Source organism: Nerophis lumbriciformis, linkage group LG14, assembly GCF_033978685.3.
Source record: "Nerophis lumbriciformis linkage group LG14, RoL_Nlum_v2.1, whole genome shotgun sequence".
Taxonomy (NCBI): Eukaryota; Metazoa; Chordata; class Actinopteri; order Syngnathiformes; family Syngnathidae; genus Nerophis; species Nerophis lumbriciformis.
This window is the reverse complement of record NC_084561.2, coordinates 41,918,750-41,939,148: the sequence shown is the minus strand read 5'-3', so window position 1 is coordinate 41,939,148 and position 20,399 is coordinate 41,918,750. Positions and strand designations below refer to the sequence as shown.

The 20,399-nt window shown below is 38.9% G+C and overlaps 1 protein-coding gene across 4 annotated transcripts in view; it reads right to left on the bottom strand.

Moving 5' to 3' along the window:
• Nucleotides 1–20,399, bottom strand: part of atp11b (ATPase phospholipid transporting 11B) — a 183,507-nt gene that overhangs the window by 122,161 nt on the left and 40,947 nt on the right. For all 4 annotated transcript variants that reach the window (XR_009816853.2, XR_009816854.2, XM_061975516.2 and 1 more), the window contains exons 5-9: nucleotides 18,806–18,913; nucleotides 14,479–14,607; nucleotides 13,845–13,948; nucleotides 3,074–3,121; nucleotides 615–679 (exon numbers count right to left, since the gene is read on the bottom strand). Coding sequence is in view for 2 of the 4 variants with exons in the window: in XM_061975516.2 (XP_061831500.1) it covers nucleotides 615–679; nucleotides 3,074–3,121; nucleotides 13,845–13,948; nucleotides 14,479–14,607; nucleotides 18,806–18,913 (454 nt within the window). In the remaining 2 variants the exon portion in view is untranslated. The remainder of the gene's footprint in view (nucleotides 1–614; nucleotides 680–3,073; nucleotides 3,122–13,844; nucleotides 13,949–14,478; nucleotides 14,608–18,805; nucleotides 18,914–20,399) is intronic.

Sequence of the window (20,399 nt, the reverse complement as noted above, 5' to 3'; positions counted from 1 at the left end):
ATACACACACATATATGTATATATATATATATATATATATATATATATATATATATATACACATACACACATATACATTATACATATCCATATACATACATATACTGTATATATATATATATATATATATATATATATTATATATACATAAATATATATGTGTATGTATATGGATGTGTGTGTATATATATATATGTATTTGGAAAGTAAGTATTTTTTCACCAATCAGCAAGAACTATACAAGACAAACTCTGCCTCTCCATTAAATATCTTATTGTGAGATAAAAAGGATGCTTGTGAAAAAAGGTAGGGAATCCGTCCGTAACTATACAAAAGGAACTAATTTCTTTCTATTTTAATAATTTATTTTAAATTATTTGTCGTTCCCCCCTTGTTGAAATAAAGCACACAAAGAAATTCCAAATATTTCATTTCTATATAGGGGGAAAAAAATACAAAAAAATAGGATGTAGGATTTAGTATCAATATTGGGTTGTATAAAGTAATGACTTTGAAACAGGAATTAAGCTATTTTTAAAACTATTTTTTTTAAATTGCAGTTTTAAATTAGCTTTCTTTGCCACTCCTCTTAATATCTCATTAGTGTAACTTACCAAAGATCTCTTTGGTATTTTTCAACCTGGCCCCTCGCAGCAACAAGTTTTCTGGACCGAGCGGTCTGAAATGAAAACAAAATTACACAATATTAAATAAAGATAGGTGGGTCACAAGACTTAAATAAAGATGAAAAGACAGTGAGGGAAACGCTTCCAACTAATTTTCAAATAAATAACTTTTATTAAGCATTAATGTTAATTGTATTTGAGCAGTTTTGTCTCATTGGCGACGCCTTAATGCACGGGCTTACCTGGGCTGAAGCCCAGGAGCCCCACCCAATCAGGGGCCCCTGATTTTGACACCGAAATGCAATGATTGGTGTTAATAGCTGTCAATCAGAAACAGCTCAGGTTCATCGAGCAATTGTGTACTCTCTCTTTCGGCTGTGTTGTTTTTTTAGTTTTTTTTTTTTTTAAAGGGCTGATATTTTTGCATTGTCGCTGTTCTGTTGAGTGAAACATGCTCATTGGGAATAATTTAGTGTTTTGTAAATTTTAATAGTATTAAAAAAATACATATTTTAATTTATATTATTTAAACAATTTTATTTTATTTAATAATTTTTTTAACTGTCCTGTTCAGCCACATGGGCAAGTATTATTGTTGATATACATATACATATACAGTGGGGCAAAAAAGTATTTAGTCAGCCACGATTGTGCAAGTTCTCCCACTTAAAATGATGACATAGGTCTGTAATTTTCATCATAGGTACACTTCAACTGTGAGAGACAGAATGTGGAAAAAAAATCCAGGAATTCACATTGTAGGAATTTTAAAGAATTTATTTGTAAATTATGGTGGAAAATAAGTATTTGGTCACTTCAAACAAGGAAGATCTCTGGCTCTCACAGACCTGTAACTTCTTCTTTAAGAAGCTCTTCTGACCTCCACTTGTTACCTGTATTAATGGCACCTGTTTGAACTGGTTATCTGTATAAAAGACACCTGTCCACAGCCTCAAACAGTCATACTCCAAACTCCACTATGGCCAAGACCAAAGAGCTGTCGAAGGACACCAGGAAAAGAATTGTAGACCTGCACCAGACTGTGAAGAGTGAATCTACAATAGGCAAGCAGCTTGGTGTGAAAAAATCAACTGTGGGAGCAATTATCAGAAAGTGGAAGACATACAAGACCACTGATAATCTCCCTCGATCTGGGGGTCCACGCAAGATCTCATCCCGTGGGGTCAAAATGATCATGAGAACGGTGAGCAAAAATCACAGAACCACACGGGGGGACCTAGTGAATGACCTACAGAGAGCTGGGACCAAAGTAACAAAGGTTACCATCAGTAACACACTACGCCGACAGGGAATCAAATCCTGCAGTGCCAGACGTGTCCCCCTGCTTAAGCCAGTGCATGTCCAGGCCCCTCTGAAGTTTGCCAGAGAGCACATGGATGATACAGCAGAGGATTGGGAGAATGTCATGTGGTCAGATGAAACCAAAATATAACTTTTTGGTATAAACTCAACTCGTCGTGTTTGGAGGAAGAAGAATACTGAGTTGCATCCCAAGAACACCATACCTACTGTGAAGCATTGGGGTGGAAACATCATGTTTTGGGGTTGTTTTTCTGCCAAGGGGACAGGCCGACTGATTCGTGTTAAGGAAAGAATGAATGGGGCCATGTATCGTGAGATTTTGAGCCAAAACCTCCTTCCATCAGTGAGAGCTTTGAAGATGAAACGTGGCTGGGTCTTCCAGCATGACAATGATCCCAAACACACCGCCCGGGCAACGAAGGAGTGGCTCCGTAAGAAGCATTTGAAAGTCCTGGAGTGGCCTAGCCAGTCTCCAGACTTCAACCCCATAGAAAATCTGTGGAGGGAGTTGAAAGTCCGTGTTGCTCGGCGACAGCCCCAAAACATCACTGCTCTCGAGAAGATCTGCATGGAGGAATGGGCCAAAATACCAGCTACTGTGTGTGCAAACCTGGTAAAGACCTATAGTAATCGTTTGACCTCTGTTATTGCCAACAAAGGTTATATTACAAAGTATTGAGTTGAATTTTTGTTATTGACCAAATACTTATTTTCCACCATAAATTACAAATAAATTCTTTAAAAATCCTACAATATGAATTCCTGGATTTTTTTTTCACATTCTGTCTCTCACAGTTGAAGTGTACCTATGATGACAATTACAGACCTCTGTCATTATTTTAAGTGGGAGAACTTGCACAATCGTAGCTGACTAAATACTTTTTTGCCCCACTGTGTATATATATATATATATATATATATATATATATATATATATATACATATACATATACATATATATATATATAAAATTAAAAACATTATAAAAAATAAAACAATTATTGTATTTTAGTGCTCAGAGCTCCACATAGCAGCTTCTTAATAAAATATTATACACACTTTGTGTGTAAAATGTTTGGAAGACATTTTACACACTCTGAAGGCAGATTAAAAAAAGATCTTACCTCACTGTCTCCTCCCCATGATGAGTCACTGTTATTCGGCCAACAAACCTGTAAATCAATCCCAAAATCAATAAACTATTGACATTAAAAGCGTATTTACAGTTGAGCAATGAGCATTGACTTACTTGGCATCTTTGATATGCACATAAAACACAACTTTAGAAACAACATAATTATTTTGCGTCTTTAGATCAGTGCTTCTCAATTATTTTCTGTTACGCTCACCCAAGAAGTAGAAAATATTCACCCGCTCCACACTGTGTACCGCGACTATAAAAGGTATCATTTGACTATAAACTTGTTATAAGTACACCTCTGCATTACATTATATCTGTTTTAACATTAAAGAAAACAACACACCAGAGCTTCCTTGTCCTCCACCGTAGTCACGGTAAAATCAAGCGCTATATACCCTTCGTCATATTCCAGTACGGCAAAAAAAGCATGTTCCCCAAGGATACACCCCCCACCCCCCAAGGGGGTTGCGCCGCACTATTTTAGAAGCACTGCTTTATATTAACAAAGGACAATTGTTGGTACATAGGACTGTTTTTTGTAGAACAATGTTTAATAAAAACTGATAATTACATGCAATAACATCACATTTTATCCACCTAATACGGTGCTTGATGTGTCTGTCATACTGTACATGCACATTATCTTAAATGCAGATACCTGTCAACTAGAGATGTCCGATAATATTGGACTGCCGATATTATCGGCCGATAAATGCTTTAAAATGTAATATCGGAAATTATCGGTATCGGCTTCAAAAAGTAAAATGTATGACTTTTTAAAACGCCGCTGTGTACACGGACGTAGGGAGAAGTACAAAGCGCCAATAAACCTTGAAGGCACTGCCTTTGCGTGCCGGCCCGGTCACATAATATCTACGGCTTTTCACAGACACAAGTGAATGCACGCATACTTGGTCAACAGCCATACAGGTCACACTGAGGGTGGCCGTATAAACAACTTTAACACTGTTACAAATATGCGCCACAATGTGAACCCACACCAAACAAGAATGACAAACACATTTCGGGAGAACATCCGCACCGTAACACAACATAAACACAACAGAACAAATACCCAGAACCCCTTGCAGCACTAACTCTTCCGGGACGCTACAATATACACCCCCCCCGCCCACCTCAACCTCCTCATGCTCTCTCAGGGAGAGCATGTCCCAAATTCCAAGCTGCTGTTTTGAGGCATGTTAAAAAAAAATAATGCACTTTGTGACTTCAATAATAAATATGGCAGTGCCATGTTGGCATTTTTTTTCCATAACTTGAGTTGATTTATTTTGGAAAACCTTGTTACATTGTTTAATGCATCCAGCGGGGCATCACAACAAAATTAGGCATAATAATGTGTTAATTCCACCACTGTATTTATCGGTATCGGTTGATATCGGAATCGGTAATTAAGAGTTCCAATCCAATCCACTTTATTTATATAGGACATTTAAACAACAAAATGTTTCCAAAGTGCTGCACAACAATATTAAACACAATTAAAACCAATATAAGATAAATATGATTAAAAACAATTTTAAAGGGTAAAACCAATTAAAACAGTAAATAGAAATCAAAATTTTAAAAACACAGAGGACAACAGAGGACCACACTACTCACGTAGTGTTAAAAGCCAGAGAATAAAAGTGGGTCTTAAGACGAGGCTTAAAACACTCGACTGTGGAAGCAGTTCGAACATGGAGGGGCAGAGTGTTCCAGAGCTTAGAACCGGCCACAGAGAAGGCTTTGTTGGACAATATCGGAATATCGGCAAAAAAGCCATTATCGGACATCTCTACTGTCAACTCTACATAAATGTATGCAAGAATCTGGCACTGAACACATTACCGTATTTTCCGCACTATTAGCCGCACCTAAAAACCACAAATTTACTCAAAAGCTGACAGTGCGGCTTTTAACCCGGTGCGCTTTATATATGGATTAATATTACGATTCATTTTCATAAAGTTTCGATCTCGCAACTTCGGTAAACAGCCGCCATCTTTTTTCCCGGTAGAACAGGAAGCGCTTCTTCTTCTACGCAAGCAACCGCCAAGGTAAGCACCCGCCCCCATAGAACAGGAAGCGCTTCTTCTTCTACTGTAAGCAACCACCCGCCCGCGTAGAAGAAGAAAAAGCGCGCGGATATACCGTACGTTTCATTTCCTTTGTGTGTTTACATCTGTAAACACCACAAAATGGCTAAGCGTCAGGGATCCGGTTCATGAAAAGACGCAATCTCTCCATCCGCACACGGATTACTATTTCACAGCAACTGATATTCCTGTGAACCGCACTGTGGATACAACGGGAGCACGTACGGTGAATATTCGCACCACAGGGAATGAGAAGTCATCCTTCACTGTGGTTCTAGCTTGCCATGCTAATGGCCAGAAACTTCCACCCATGGTGATATTCAAAAGGAAGACCTTGCCAAAAGAGACCTTTCCAGCCGGCGTCATCATAAAAGCTAACTCGAAGGGATGGATGAAGAAAAGATGAGCGAGTGGTTAAGGTAAGTTTAAGTTTACGCGAAGAGGCCGGGTGGCTTTTTTCACGCAGCTCTGTCCATGTTGATATACGTATGTTTGTGATTGCACATTTGCGTACATTTTGGGAGTGAACAGAGTTGTTAGAACGCTGGTTTTTAATATATTATTAAAGTTTGACTGACCTATCTGACTGTTTTTTTGACATTCCTTTAGCGCAGTTAGATGCGGCTTACAACACCGGGCGGCTTATAGGTGGACAAAGTTTTGAAATATGCCGTTCATTGAAGGCGCGGCTTTTAACCCAGGGCGCCTTATGGTGCGGAAAATACGGTATGTCCCCATAATTCTGCACCCAGCAATAAATAACAGTATTATTTTTTTACGTAACATTTCCTTATACAGAGGCAGGCTAACGAGAGAGCAGCATAAAAGTGACAGCAGGGAGGACGGACGGTAAGGGGGGTTGGTAAGATAACCGTAGAAACTGGATCATTATTTTGGTTAAGGCAAATCAGGAAAGCAAAACTTGAGTGGAACAGAATGGGGCCCACTGTTTGCACAGCGCACCTGAGAAACAGAGAAAACAGACTACCATCTTTTTTCCCCCGTGAAGTGAAACGTATGCGTACGTATTTCTGCTCCAAGTCTAGAGAGTTTTCTCTGCTATTCTCTACTGTTCCTAGGTTCTCTGCTCCAAATTCATACCTGCCAACTTTTGAAACCAGAAAAACCTAGTAGCCAGGGTCCAAGGGCCGCAGGCCCCGGTAGGTCCAGGACAAAGTCCTGGTGGAGGGTTCAGGGCTTCGCCCCCCGACGCAAAATGATTATTAGCATTCAGACAGGTTAAAATGTTGCTAAAACCATCACTTTTCTATCAGTCACAGTGACTTTTCAAAACAAAAATATTACAGCAAAAATCATATGGGTTGATTGACATGTTTATTCTGTAAGCTAACTTCAATAGTTTGAAATTATTTTGACAGTTAATGCCAGTTATCCTGTCAACCTTTCACAAGACTTCAATTTGTTAATTGAAAGTATAAACAGTACAAACACTTTTTACAGTAAACAAATGGTAAAACAGTACTAAACAATTCCATTAAAAAAAAAATTGGTGTCATTATTAACTTTCTGTCCAAGCTTGTATAATCTACTGCCTTGTTCAATTGTAAAAAATATTCTGTGCCTAAAATTCACATTTCTATCACAATTATCATACTGTAAACATGGTAAGCTAACTTCATTAAAATTAATAGTCCTGTCAATAGCATGGAATTACAATTCAAATGTAGTTTTTTTTGTAAGCCTTTCAAAAGAATTCAAAATATGAAAAATTAATGAAAATTAATTTAAGCCATCAGACACTTGAAAAGTGGCACATCACATCTCTAATGTAATCATTTGAACTTTTCAACAGAAATAGCACTGCAAAAATATTAAGGACATACTTCTGTATTTTGGTAGTTATGCTGTCAACATTTAACAAGATTTCTTCAACTTGGACTTGTTTTAAATGTTTTATGCCACTTCAAGTTGTCAAAGACGTGCTGTGAAATACAGCCGACAGGATTGCGCACCAAACACGAAGCAAGGCCAAAGCGCATGCGGTGCAGGAGAACAAAGGACTTCTTTCATTTAAGGTTTGTGATAAACCATCAAACTCATTCGTTAAAAGGACTCTATAGTAATATAAAGCGAGTTTTTCTGGACATTATCATGCAAGAAAAGTTTATTTTTGGGACCGCGATCACCGCGTAATGATTTTTAAAGGTTGCATTACAAACATTTAACTGTCCCATGTGATCAGCCAGTGCGATTGGAAGTCCATGCTCAATTATTGCCTCCGTAAATAAAACTTCGGCATTTATCACATCCAAAGAATCTGTTTGGGCGACGAAAAACGTTGAAAGTTTTTCACTTGTATCGCTAGCAACGGCATTAGACATGGTCTTTTACATCGCTAATTCCTCCGTGTCCGATCGAAAAATCTTGTCTGCACAAGGTGCAATTCGCGTAGTTTTCACCCTTTTTTTTTTTTTTTAATGAAAAACCGTATTTTTTATCACTGCAACCGTAACCCGGAATAGGTTGATGAAAACCGTACGAATTACGGGAAAACCGGAGTAGTTGGCAGGTATGCAAATTGATCAACAGATATTAGCCCTGTGTTATGGATATTAAATATCCTCTTTTAAAAAATACACTGTGGGTCTTGGGTGCAGTTGGGTGTTCCAACAGGACAATGACCCCAAACACACGTCAAAAGTGGTAAAGGAATGGCTAAATCAGGCTAGAATGAAGGTTTTAGAATGGCCTTCCCAAAGTCCTGACTTAAACGTGTGGACAGTGCTGAAGAAACAAGTCAATGTCAGAAAACCAACAAATTTAGCTGAACTGCACCAATTTTGTCAAGAGGAGTGGTCAACAATTCAAGCTTATGGATGGCTACCACTACAGGTAAAAGCCAGTAAATTAGAATATTTTGAAAAACTTGATTTATTTCAGTAATTGCATTCAAAAGGTGTAACTTGTACATTATATTTATTCATTGCACACAGACTGATGCATTCAAATGTTTATTTCATTTAATTTTGATGATTTGAAGTGGCAACAAATGAAAATCCAAAATTCCGTGTGTCACAAAATTAGAATATTACTTAAGGCTAATACAAAAAAGGGATTTTTAGAAATGTTGGCCAACTGAAAAGTATGAAAATGAAAAATATGAGCATGTACAATACTCAATACTTGGTTGGAGCTCCTTTTGCTTCAATTACTGCGTTAATGCGGCGTGGCATGGAGTCGATGAGTTTCTGGCACTGCTCAGGTGTTATGAGAGCCCAGGTTGCTCTGATAGTGGCCTTCAACTCTTCTGCGTTTTTGGGTCTGGCATTCTGCATCTTCCTTTTCACAATACCCCACAGATTTTCTATGGGGCTAAGGTCAGGGGAGTTGGCGGGCCAATTTAGAACAGAAATACCATGGTCCGTAAACCAGGCACGGGTAGATTTTGCGCTGTGTGCAGGCGCCAAGTCCTGTTGGAACTTGAAATCTCCATCTCCATAGAGCAGGTCAGCAGCAGGAAGCATGAAGTGCTCTAAAACTTGCTGGTAGACGGCTGCGTTGACCCTGGATCTCAGGAAACAGAGTGGACCGACACCAGCAGATGACATGGCACCCCAAACCATCACCCAACCATGCAAATTTTGCATTTCCTTTGGAAATCGAGGTCCCAGAGTCTGGAGGAAGACAGGAGAGGCACAGGATCCACGTTGCCTGAAGTCTAGTGTAAAGTTTCCACCATCAGTGATGGTTTGGGGTGCCATGTCATCTGCTGGTGTCGGTCCACTCTGTTTCCTGAGATCCAGGGTCAACGCAGCCGTCTACCAGCAAGTTTTAGAGCACTTCATGCTTCCTGCTGCTGACCTGCTCTATGGAGATGGAGATTTCAAGTTCCAACAGGACTTGGCGCCTGCACACAGCACAAAATCTACCCGTGCCTGGTTTACGGACCATGGTATTTCTGTTCTAAATTGGCCCGCCAACTCCCCTGACCTTAGCCCCATAGAAAATCTGTGGAGTATTGTGAAAAGGAAGATGCAGAATGCCAGACCCAAAAACGCAAAAGAGTTGAAGGCCACTATCAGAGCAACCTGGGCTCTCATAACACCTGAGCAGTGCCAGAAACTCATCGACTCCATGCCACGCCGCATTAACGCAGTAATTGAGGCAAAAGGAGCTCCAACCAAGTATTGAGTATTGTACATGCTCATATTTTTCATTTTCATACTTTTCAGTTGGCCAACATTTCTAAAAATCCCTTTTTTGTATTAGCCTTAAGTAATATTCTAATTTTGTGACACACGGAATTTTGGATTTTCATTTGTTGCCACTTCAAATCATCAAAATTAAATGAAATAAACATTTGAATGCATCAGTCTGTGTGCAATGAATAAATATAATGTACAAGTTACACCTTTTGAATGCAATTACTGAAATAAATCAAGTTTTTCAAAATATTCTAATTTACTGGCTTTTACCTGTATATGATACAGTCTATTTAAATGTATTGACATGCCTTGGTGCCCTTTCAACTTGATTTGGTAAACTAAAATATGAGCCGTCCTTTAAGGCAACACTTGCATTGACCTGAAAAAGTCCAAATTTGAGGCCTGGAGTACAGTACAGCGGTGTAACAATTTCCAACACAGTACACATTAAATATAGAAGGGAAAGTGTCATTTATATTTACGAGTGTGATGCATAAAAAATACAGTGTTGGCTAGTGATAGTGTGAAGGAGAATCCAATCTTCTGTTAAAACTCTTCACCACTCCCGACAAAATATTTAAGACGAAGACAAAGTAACTTTTATTTACTAAAAACGAAAAAAAAAAAAATGTTTAACTGTTACACCGGTGCACTTTTTTACATAACATTTTTTATTCTTTATTTAAAAAATGGATTTACTCAAAAATGACCTGTTAGCGGTTTAAAAATCATCACAACCATTTACAGAAGAGTTAACCAGGTTAATGTTTTGTATTTTGGTCCATGACTGAACCGTGACCTTAAAAAACATTTGTTATCAACTAGAGATGTCCGATAATATCGGACTGCCGATATTATCGGTCGAAAAATGCTTTAAAATGTAATATCGGAAATTATCGGTATCGGTTTCAAAAAGTAAAATGTATGATTTTTTAAAACGCCCCTGTGTACACGGACGTAGGGAGAAGTACAGAGCGCCAATAAACCTTAAAGGCACTGCCTTTGCCTGCCGGCCCAGTCACATAATATCTACGGCTTTTCACACACACAAGTGAATGCCATGCATACTTGGTCAACAGCCATACAGGTCACACTGAGGGTGGCCGTATAAACAACTTTAACACTGTTACAAATATGCGCCACACTGTCAACCCACACCAAACAAGAATGACAAACACATTTCGGGAGAACATCCGTAACATAAACACAACAGAACAAATACCCAGAATCCCTTGCAGCACTAACTCTTCCGGGACGCTACAATATACACCCCCCCCCCGCGCCCACCTCAACCTCCTCATGCTCTCTCAGGGAGAGCATGTCCCAAATTCCAAGTTGCTGTTTTGAGGGATGTTAACAAAAATAATGCACTTTGTGACTTCAATAATAAATATGGCAGTGCCATGTTGGCACTTTTTTTCCATAACTTGAGTTGATTTATTTTGGAAAACCTTGTTACATTGTTTAATGCAGGGGTGCTCATTACGTCGATCGCGATCTACCGGTCGATCTCGGAGGGTGTGTCAGTCGATCACCAGCCAGGCATTAAAAAATAGTCCTAAAAATGAGCGATCATAAATCTTCACTATGACGTCACGTTCGTCACTTGATTGACATTCACGGCACCCGAGGGTCTTCTGAGATGACGCTGGCTGCTGCCAGCTCATTAAAATTACCGACTGGAAGACGAGAAACACTTTATTTCAACAGACTCTGGCGCCGTACCTGTCGTCAAAACTCCAAAGACCGACTGCACAATAAAAGCTCTGCTTCATCCTGCCTGCGCTACCAAAATAAGAGTCTCAGAAAGCTGGCGTGCACAAGCTAGCAAGCTACGGAGTTTGCCGACAATGTATTTCTTGTAAAGTGTATACAAAGGAGTACGGAAGCTGGACAAATAAGATGCCAAAAACCAACCACTTTCATGTGGTATTGGACAGAAAGGAGGACTTTTTTTCTCCTCCATTCGAAAATGCAGACCTTATCAGCACCACTGTCTGATTCCTATCAATGCAAGTCATCACAATCAGGTAATACACCAACTTTTATTCTTGTCTTCATGAAAGAAAGGAATCTATATGTGTTAAACATGCTTGTATTATCTTTAAACACCTTTAACTTGTTAACAATATTAACTATATGTGTTCAACATGCTTGTATTATCTTTAACCACCTTTAACTTGTTAACAATAATAACTATATGTGTTAAACATGCTTGCATTATCTTTAACCACCTTTAACTTGTTAACAATATTAACTATATGTGTTAAACATGCTTGTATTATCTTTAAACACCTTTAACTTGCTAACAATATTAACTATATGTATTAAACATACTTGTATTATCATTAAACACCTTTAATGTATTAACAATATTAACTATATGTGTTAAACATGCTTGCATTATCATTAAACACCTTTAACTTGTTAACAAAAACATATATTTCATAAATAAGTAAATATAAATTATATATACCGTATTTTCCGCACTATAAGCCGCACCTAAAAACCACAAATTTTCTCAAAAGCTGACAGTGCGGCTTTTAACCCGGTGCGCTTTATATATGGATAAATATTAAGATTCATTTTCATAAAGTTTCGGTCTCGTAACTACGGTAAACAGCCGCCATCTTTTTTCCCGGTAGAATAGGAAGCGCTTCTTCTTCTACGCAAGCAACCGCCAAGGTAAGCACCCGCCCCCATAGAACAGGAAGCGCTTCTTCTTCTACTGTAAGCAACCACCCGCCCGTGTAGAAGAAGAAAAAGCGCGCGGATATTACCGTACGTTTCATTTCCTTTGTGTGTTTACATCTGTAAAGACCACAAAATGGCTCCTACTAAACGACAGGGATCCGGTTCATGAAAAGACGCAATCTCTCCATCCGCACACGGATTACTATTTCACAGCAACTGATATTCCTGTGAACCGCACTGTGGATACAACGGGAGCACGTACGGTGAATATTCGCACCACAGGGAATGAGAAGTCATCCTTCACTGTGGTTCTAGCTTGCCATGCTAATGGCCAGAAACTTCCACCCATGGTGATATTCAAAAGGAAGACCTTGCCAAAAGAGACCTTTCCAGCCGGCGTCATCATAAAAGCTAACTCGAAGGGATGGATGAAGAAAAGATGAGCGAGTGGTTAAGGTAAGTTTAAGTTTACGCGAAGAGGCCGGGTGGCTTTTTTCACGCAGCTCTGTCCATGTTGATATACGTATGTTTGTGATTGCACATTTGCGTACATTTTGGGAGTGAACAGAGTTGTTAGAACGCTGGTTTTTAATATATTATTAAAGTTTGACTGACCTATCTGACTGTTTTTTTGACATTCCTTTAGCGCAGTTAGATGCGGCTTACAACACCGGGCGGCTTATAGGTGGACAAAGTTTTGAAATATGCCATTCATTGAAGGCGCGGCTTTTAACCCAGGGCGCCTTATGGTGCGGAAAATACGGTATGTCCCCATAATTCTGCACCCAGCAATAAATAGCAGTATTATTTTTTTTACGTAACATTTCCTTATACAGAGGCAGGCTAACGAGAGAGCAGCATAAAAGTGACAGCAGGGAGGACGGACGGTAAGGGGGGGGGGTAGTAAGATAACCGTAGAAACTGGATCATTATTTTGGTTAAGGCAAATCAGGAAAGCAAAACTTGAGTGGAACAGAATGGGGCCACTGTTTGCACAGCGCACCTGAGAAACAGAGAAAACAGACTACCATCTTTTTTCCCCCGTGAAGTGAAACGTATGCGTACGTATTTCTGCTCCAAGTCTAGAGAGTTTTCTCTGCTATTCTCTACTGTTCCTAGGTTCTCTGCTCCAAATTCATACCTGCCAACTTTTGAAATCAGAAAAACCTAGTAGCCAGGGTCCAAGGGCCGCAGGCCCCGGTAGGTCCAGGACAAAGTCCTGGTGGAGGGTTCAGGGCTTCGCCCCCCGACGCAAAATGATTATTAGCATTCAGACAGGTTAAAATGTTGCTAAAACCATCACTTTTCTATCAGTCACAGTGACTTTTCAAAAGTCTTTAAACACCTTTAACTTGTTAACAATATTAACTATATGTATTAAACATACTTGTATTATCATTAAACACCTTTAATGTATTAACAATATTAACTATATGTGTTAAACATGCTTGCATTATCATTAAACACCTTTAACTTGTTAACAAAAACATATATTTCATAAATAAGTAAATATAAATTATATATATGAATGAGGTAGATCCCCACGACTTGATCAATTGAAAAGTAGCTCGCCTGCAGAAAAAGTGTGAGCACCCCTGCTTTAATGCATCCAGCGGGGCATCACAACAAAATTAGGCATAATAATGTGTTGATTCCACGACTGTATATATCGGTATCGGTAATCAAGAGTTGGACAATATCAGAATATCGGCAAAAAAGCCATTATCGGACCTCTCTATTATCAACATTTTCACGTGTAACACGTGCATGTATGGTACACACAGTTTTAAATTACCTGTAAAGGTCAGCTTCTGGTTGCTGACACTCAACTACAGCCTGTAAGGCCTCCAGTTGGGTCACGGACTGGCATACAGCTGTCTCTGCCACAGAATAGTGAGTCTAACAACACATATAGATGAAAACATGCTTTACTACATGTTGAGGAAAAAAAACACATGTTATATTTTAATCAAATAACTTAAAAATGGAATTGCTGGCATTTATGTCATATATGTTATCATTGTATTTGATCATTTTAGCAGTGCTCTGAAGACCAATACAATTTAGACTTCCTTTTTATTGTCATTCAAATTTGAACAAAATTTCGTTACATCAGCTCATGGAAGTGCAGAATAAAAAAGCAATAAGGTGCATATATAAATAAATAAATAAATAAATAGGTTACTGTACAGATAAATATATTGCACTTTTTCATATGCATCCACGTTTATGGATGTATGTTATATTGTCGTTTTTATTCCAGTGAGTTAATCCATTTTGGGGGGAGTTTTAACACATTAGGAGCAATATTCTGTAACATTGGTCAGGTGCTGCAGCAACATTATCACAAGTTTTTCCACACCAAATAGTCATGGTTTTAAAGGTCAGCTCTGACTACCACTTACACACTCACAAACACACGCACGCACCTTGAGATTAGTCTCCCCATCGAGGCTGGCAGTGGTAATGTGACAGGTACCATCTGAACGCTCTGATGATAGCAACACCAGGTCAGCTGGAAAAGTTTCATCTTTAGCCACACGGACAATATCCCCCACCTGCACAAATAAGCCAGAAACATACAAACACAATAGTGTTAATTTTTTACATGCATTTTTGTTTTTAAAACACAAATTGGTGAATTTACGAGCAGCCGTAGTATGACAGTATTGAAAGAATTCAAAGCTAAATCTAAATTTACAGTATATGTAAAACGCAATTTACCTTCAAACCTGTGTGAGATTAAGAGTGAGAGAAAGTGAAGCTTAAGCAAGAGAATTGTGCGCATGCAGTTAATGAGTTGAACTGTAGTCTAGCATTAAGTTGGACAATACATACACTTGTAAAGAACATCATGTCATGGCTGTCTTGAGTTTCCAATCATTTCTACAACTCTTATTTTTTTGTGATAGAGTGATTGGAGCACATACTTGTTGGTCACAAAAAACATTCATGAAGTTTGCTTCTTTTATGAATTTATTATGGCTCTACTGAAAATGTGAGGGTCAAAAGTATACATACAGCAATGTTAATATTTGCTTACATGTCCCTTGGCAAGTTTACCTGCAATAAGGCGCTTTTGGTAGCCATCCACAAGCTTCTGGCAAGCTTCTGGTTGAATTTTTGACCACTCCTCTTGACAAAATTGGTGCAGTTCAGCTAAATTTGTTGGTTTTCTGACATGGACTTGTTTCTTCAGCATTGACCACAGAACTTTCCTACAGGTCTTATCTTTGTCCATGTGATGTCAGATGAAACAAAAATAGAGCTGAGGTGAGGCCTTTAATCCCAGGAACACCATTCCTACCGTCGAGCATGGTGGTAGTAGTATTATGCTCTGGGCCTGTTTTGCTGCCAAATGGGACAATGAAAAATGAGGATTACCTCCAAATTCTTCAGGACAACCTAAAATCATCAGCCCGGAGGTTGGGTCTTGGGCGCAGTTGGGTGTTCCAACAAGACAATGACCCCAAACACATGTCAAAACTGGCAAAGTAATGGCTAAATCAGACAAGAATTAAGGTTTTAGAATGGCCTTCCCAAAGTCTTGACTTAAATGTGTGGACAATGCTGAAGAAACAAGTCCATACCTGCCAACTTTTGAAATCAGAAAAACCTAGTAGCCAGGGTCCAGGGGCCGCAGGCCCCGGTAGGTCCAGGACAAAGTCCTGGTGGGGGGTTCAGGCTTCGCCCCCCGACGCAAAATGATTATTAGCATTCAGACAGGTTAAAATGTTGCTAAAACCATCACTTTTCTATCAGTCACAGTGACTTTTCAAAACAAAAATATTACAGCAAAAATCATATGGGTTGATTGACATGTTTATTCTGTAAGCTAACTTCAATAGTTTGAAATTATTTTGACAGTTAATGCCAGTTATCCTGTCAACCTTTCACAAGACTTCAATTTGTTAATTGAAAGTATAAACAGTATAAACACTTTTTACAGTAAACAAATGGTAAAACAGTACTAAACAATTCCATTAAAAAAAAAAATTGGTGTCATTATTAACTTTCTGTCCAAGCTTGTATAATCTACTGCCTTGTTCAATTGTAAAAAATATTCTGTGCCTAAAATTCACATTTCTATCACAATGATCATACTGTAAACATGGTAAGCTAACTTCATTAAAATTAATAGTCCTGTCAATAGCATGGAATTACAATTCAATGTAGTTTTTTTGTAAGCCTTTCAAAAGAATTCAAAATATGAAAAATTCATGCAAATTAATTTAAGCCATCAGACACTTGAAAAGTGGCACATCACATCTCTAATGTAATCATTTGAACTTTTCAACAGAAATAGCACTGCAAAAATATTAAGGACATACTTCTGTATTTTGGTAGTTATGCTGTCAACATTTAACAAGATTTCGTCAACTTGGACTTGAAAGCATAAATAGTATAAACACTTTTAACAGTATAACAGTACTAAACAATTCCAATAGATAACATTGGTGTCATTACCTTTTTGTGGCTAACCCTAAACGTTGAAAGTTTTCCACTTGTATCGCCAGCAACGGCATTAGACTTGTGTTTTGTTGTCCCAACGTGGTCTTTTACATCGCTAATTCCTCCGTGTCCGATCGAAAAATCTTGTCTGCACAAGGTGCAATTCGCGTAGTTTTCACCCTTTTTGGAACGGATAATTATTCCCGGATAGGCTTTTGAATATTCTTCACGGAATGACTGCAGTTTTCTTTTCGGTTTAAGACTCGTTTGCGATTTTTCTCCGGCTGATTCCATGATCGTTCGCTCGTTTGGAAACAATGGCAACTGGTGCCTCGTGCTTGGCAGCGGTGCTATAAATAGCCTCGCGCATGGCATTCGGAATGGCTCGATAGGAAGTTACGGGAAGCAGTGTCGATTGTCATTGTTGTTACGCAATTTCGTGAATAAAACTTAAAAAAAATTAAAAAAAAATAATTAATGAAAAACCGTATTTTTTATCACTGCAACCGTAACCCGGAATAGGTTGATGAAAACCGTACTAATTACAGGAAAACTGGAGTAGTTGGCAGGTATGCTTCTGGTTGCATTTTTGACCACTCCTCTTGACAAAATTGGTGCAGTTCAGCTAAATTTGTTGGTTTTCTGACATGGACTTGTTTCTTTAGCATTGACCACAGAACTTTCCTCCAGGTCTTATCTTTGTCCATGTGATGTCAGATGAAACAAAAATAGAGCTGAGGTGAGGCCTTTAATCCCAGGAACACCATTCCTACCGTCAAGCATGGTGGTAGTAGTATTATGCTCTGGGCCTGTTTTGCTGCCAAATGGGACAATGAAAAATGAGGATTACCTCCAAATTCTTCAGGACAACCTAAAATCATCAGCCCGGAGGTTGGGTCTTGGGCGCAGTTGGGTGTTCCAACAAGACAATGACCCCAAACACATGTCAAAACTGGCAAAGTAATGGCTAAATCAGACAAGAATTAAGGTTTTAGAATGGCCTTCCCAAAGTCTTGACTTAAATGTGTGGACAATGCTGAAGAAACAAGTCCATGTCAGAAAACCAACAAATTTAGCTGAACTGCAACAATTTTGTCAAGAGGAGTGGTCAAAAATTCAAGCAGAAGATTGTGGATGGCTACCAAAAGCGCCTTATTGCAGGTAAACTTGCCAAGGGACATGTAAGCAAATATTAACATTGCTGTATGTATACTTTTGACCCTCACATTTTCAGTAGACCCATAATAAATTCATAAAAGAATCAAAAATTCATGAATGTTTTTTGACAAGAACAAGAAGGTTTGATCATATTACGCCTATACTGGCTCACCTGCACTGGCTTCCTGTGCACTTAAGATGTGACTTTAAGGTTTTACTACTTACTATAAAATACTACACGGTCTAGCTCCGTCCTATCTTGTCGATTGTATTGTACCATATGTCCCGGCAAGAAATCTGCGTTCAAAGAACTCCGGCTTATTAGTGATTCCCAGAGTCCAAAAAAAGTCTGCGGGCTATGGAGCGTTTTCTATTGGGGCTCCAGTACTATGGAATGCCCTCCCGGTAACAATTAGAGATGCTACCTCAGTAGAAGCATTTAAGTCCCATCTTAAAACTCATTTGTATACTCTAGCCTTTAAATAGACCCCCCTTTAAGACCAGTTGATCTGCCGTTTCTTTTCTTTTCTCCTCTTCCTTGTGGAGGGGGGGGGGACACAGGTCCGGTGGCCATGGATGAAGTGCTGGCTGTCCAGAGTCGGGACCCGGGGTGGACCGCTCGCCTGTGCATCGGCTGGGAACATCTCTGCGCTGCTGACCCGTCTCCGCTCGGGATGGTGTCCTGCTGGCCCCACTATGGACTGGACTCTTACTATTATGTTGGATCCACTATGGACTGGACTCTCACAATATTATGTCAGACCCACTCGACATCCATTGCATTCGGTCTCCCCTAGAGGGGGGGGGGGTTACCCACATATGCGGTCCTCTCCAAGGTTTCTCATAGTCATTCACATCGACGTCCCACTGGGGTGAGTTTTTCCTTGCCCTTATGTGGGCTTTGTACCGAGGATGTCGTTGTGGCTTGTGCAGCCCTTTGAGACACATTGTGATTTAGGGCTGTATAAATAAACATTGATTGATTGATTGATTGATTGTAACCAACAAGTATGTGCTCCAATCACTCTATCTAAAAAAAATATGAGTTGTAGAACTTATTGAAAAAATCAAGACAGCCATGACATGATGTTCTTTACAAGTGTATGTCAACTTTTGACCATGACTGTATATATTGTGTTGTCTTACTCTGATGTTTTTGGATCTTGTCTGGACCAGGCTTCCACTTCGAACGACAAACACAGGAGCACCGTTGACCTCGTTGTCAGCCTTGTGCCTAAGCCAGTCCTCATAGCCCTGTGAGGACACAAAATTAAAATTTAGGGATACAAAATTATTACGTTGGTTTTTTCCAATCTGCATTTATCAAATCAAGTCATCTTGTATTTATAGTGTACAGAATAGCGCCAATTCCCAATGCATTATCTGAAGGCCTTCTACTCCTGAGGCAGGTCTAGAACCACACTCCAATTGAGCCCCACATGAGCCATCACCCTGGCGACAGAGACAAGGAAGAAGAGACTCATTGTGGGGTGGCCGTGTGACTTGACATGTTAAGTTAAGATAGAGACAAAGAGGGTTGATAGATCAATAAAGATACAGTATAGATTAAAGCTGCAAGCAGCGATGGACGGGAACGACTTTGACGGCACATAAAATCCCAACCGGAGCAGTAATTAAAACTCTTTCGTCAACTTTTAATCAGAAGGGTTCAATCTCGCTCCTGTGCTAGAGTGAAGCCGACAGGACAAACGCACTCAGAGGAGATAATGTTTGAAAAAAGGTGACAGGTTTTTACAAAACTTTTGTTTTGAAGGGGGAATTGCAAACTTCCTGTTGATTTTTGCTGGGGGTTGTCAATTTATGAAATGCAGGTCTAAGTGAGACCTACATAGAGGTTTTTGTTTCATGTCTCTACGACATTCCTACTGGAAGTTACAGGCAGTTTTGTATGTTTTCTTCCTAGGAGCAGTTTTGTCTGTGTTTTATTCCTAGGGGGCGCTAGAGCGCAATTTTGAGTTTTCGGGTTTGCTTTGTTTAATAGATCGCAATTTTCGCCAGTCCTGATGTGTGTGTCCAGTTTGGTGAGTTTTGAAGCATGTTAAGGGGGTCAAATTACAGCTCAAAGAGGCAAAGGTGACTGTTTTTACAAAACTGTTGTTTTGAAGGGGGATTTGAAAACTTCCTGTTGATTTTTGCTGAAGGAAATCGATGTATTAAATCTAGGTCTAAGTGAGACCTACATAGAGGTTTTTTGTTTCATGTCTCTACGACATTCGTACTGGAAGTTACAGGCAGTTTTGTCTGTGTTTTCATCCTAGGGGCGCTAGAGCGCAATTTTGAGTTTTAAACAGAGGTGGGTAGAGTAGCCAGAAATTGTACTCAAGTAAGAGTACTGTTACTTTAGAGATTTATTACTCAAGTAAAAGTAAGGAGTAGTTACCCAAATATTTACTTGAGTAAAAGTAACAAGTATGTTGTGAAAAAACTACTCAAGTACTGAGTAACTGATGAGTAACATACACACACATATCATATACATATATATACATATATATATATATATATATATATATATATATATATATATATATATATATATATATATATATATATATATATATATATATATATACACACATATATATATGTACAGTATATAATTTATATTTATTTATTTTGCCGTTTTTGTTTACATGTTAAAGGTGTTTTAATGAATATACAAGCATGTTTAACACATATAGATTCCTTTCTTTCATGAAGACAAGAATATAAGTTGGTG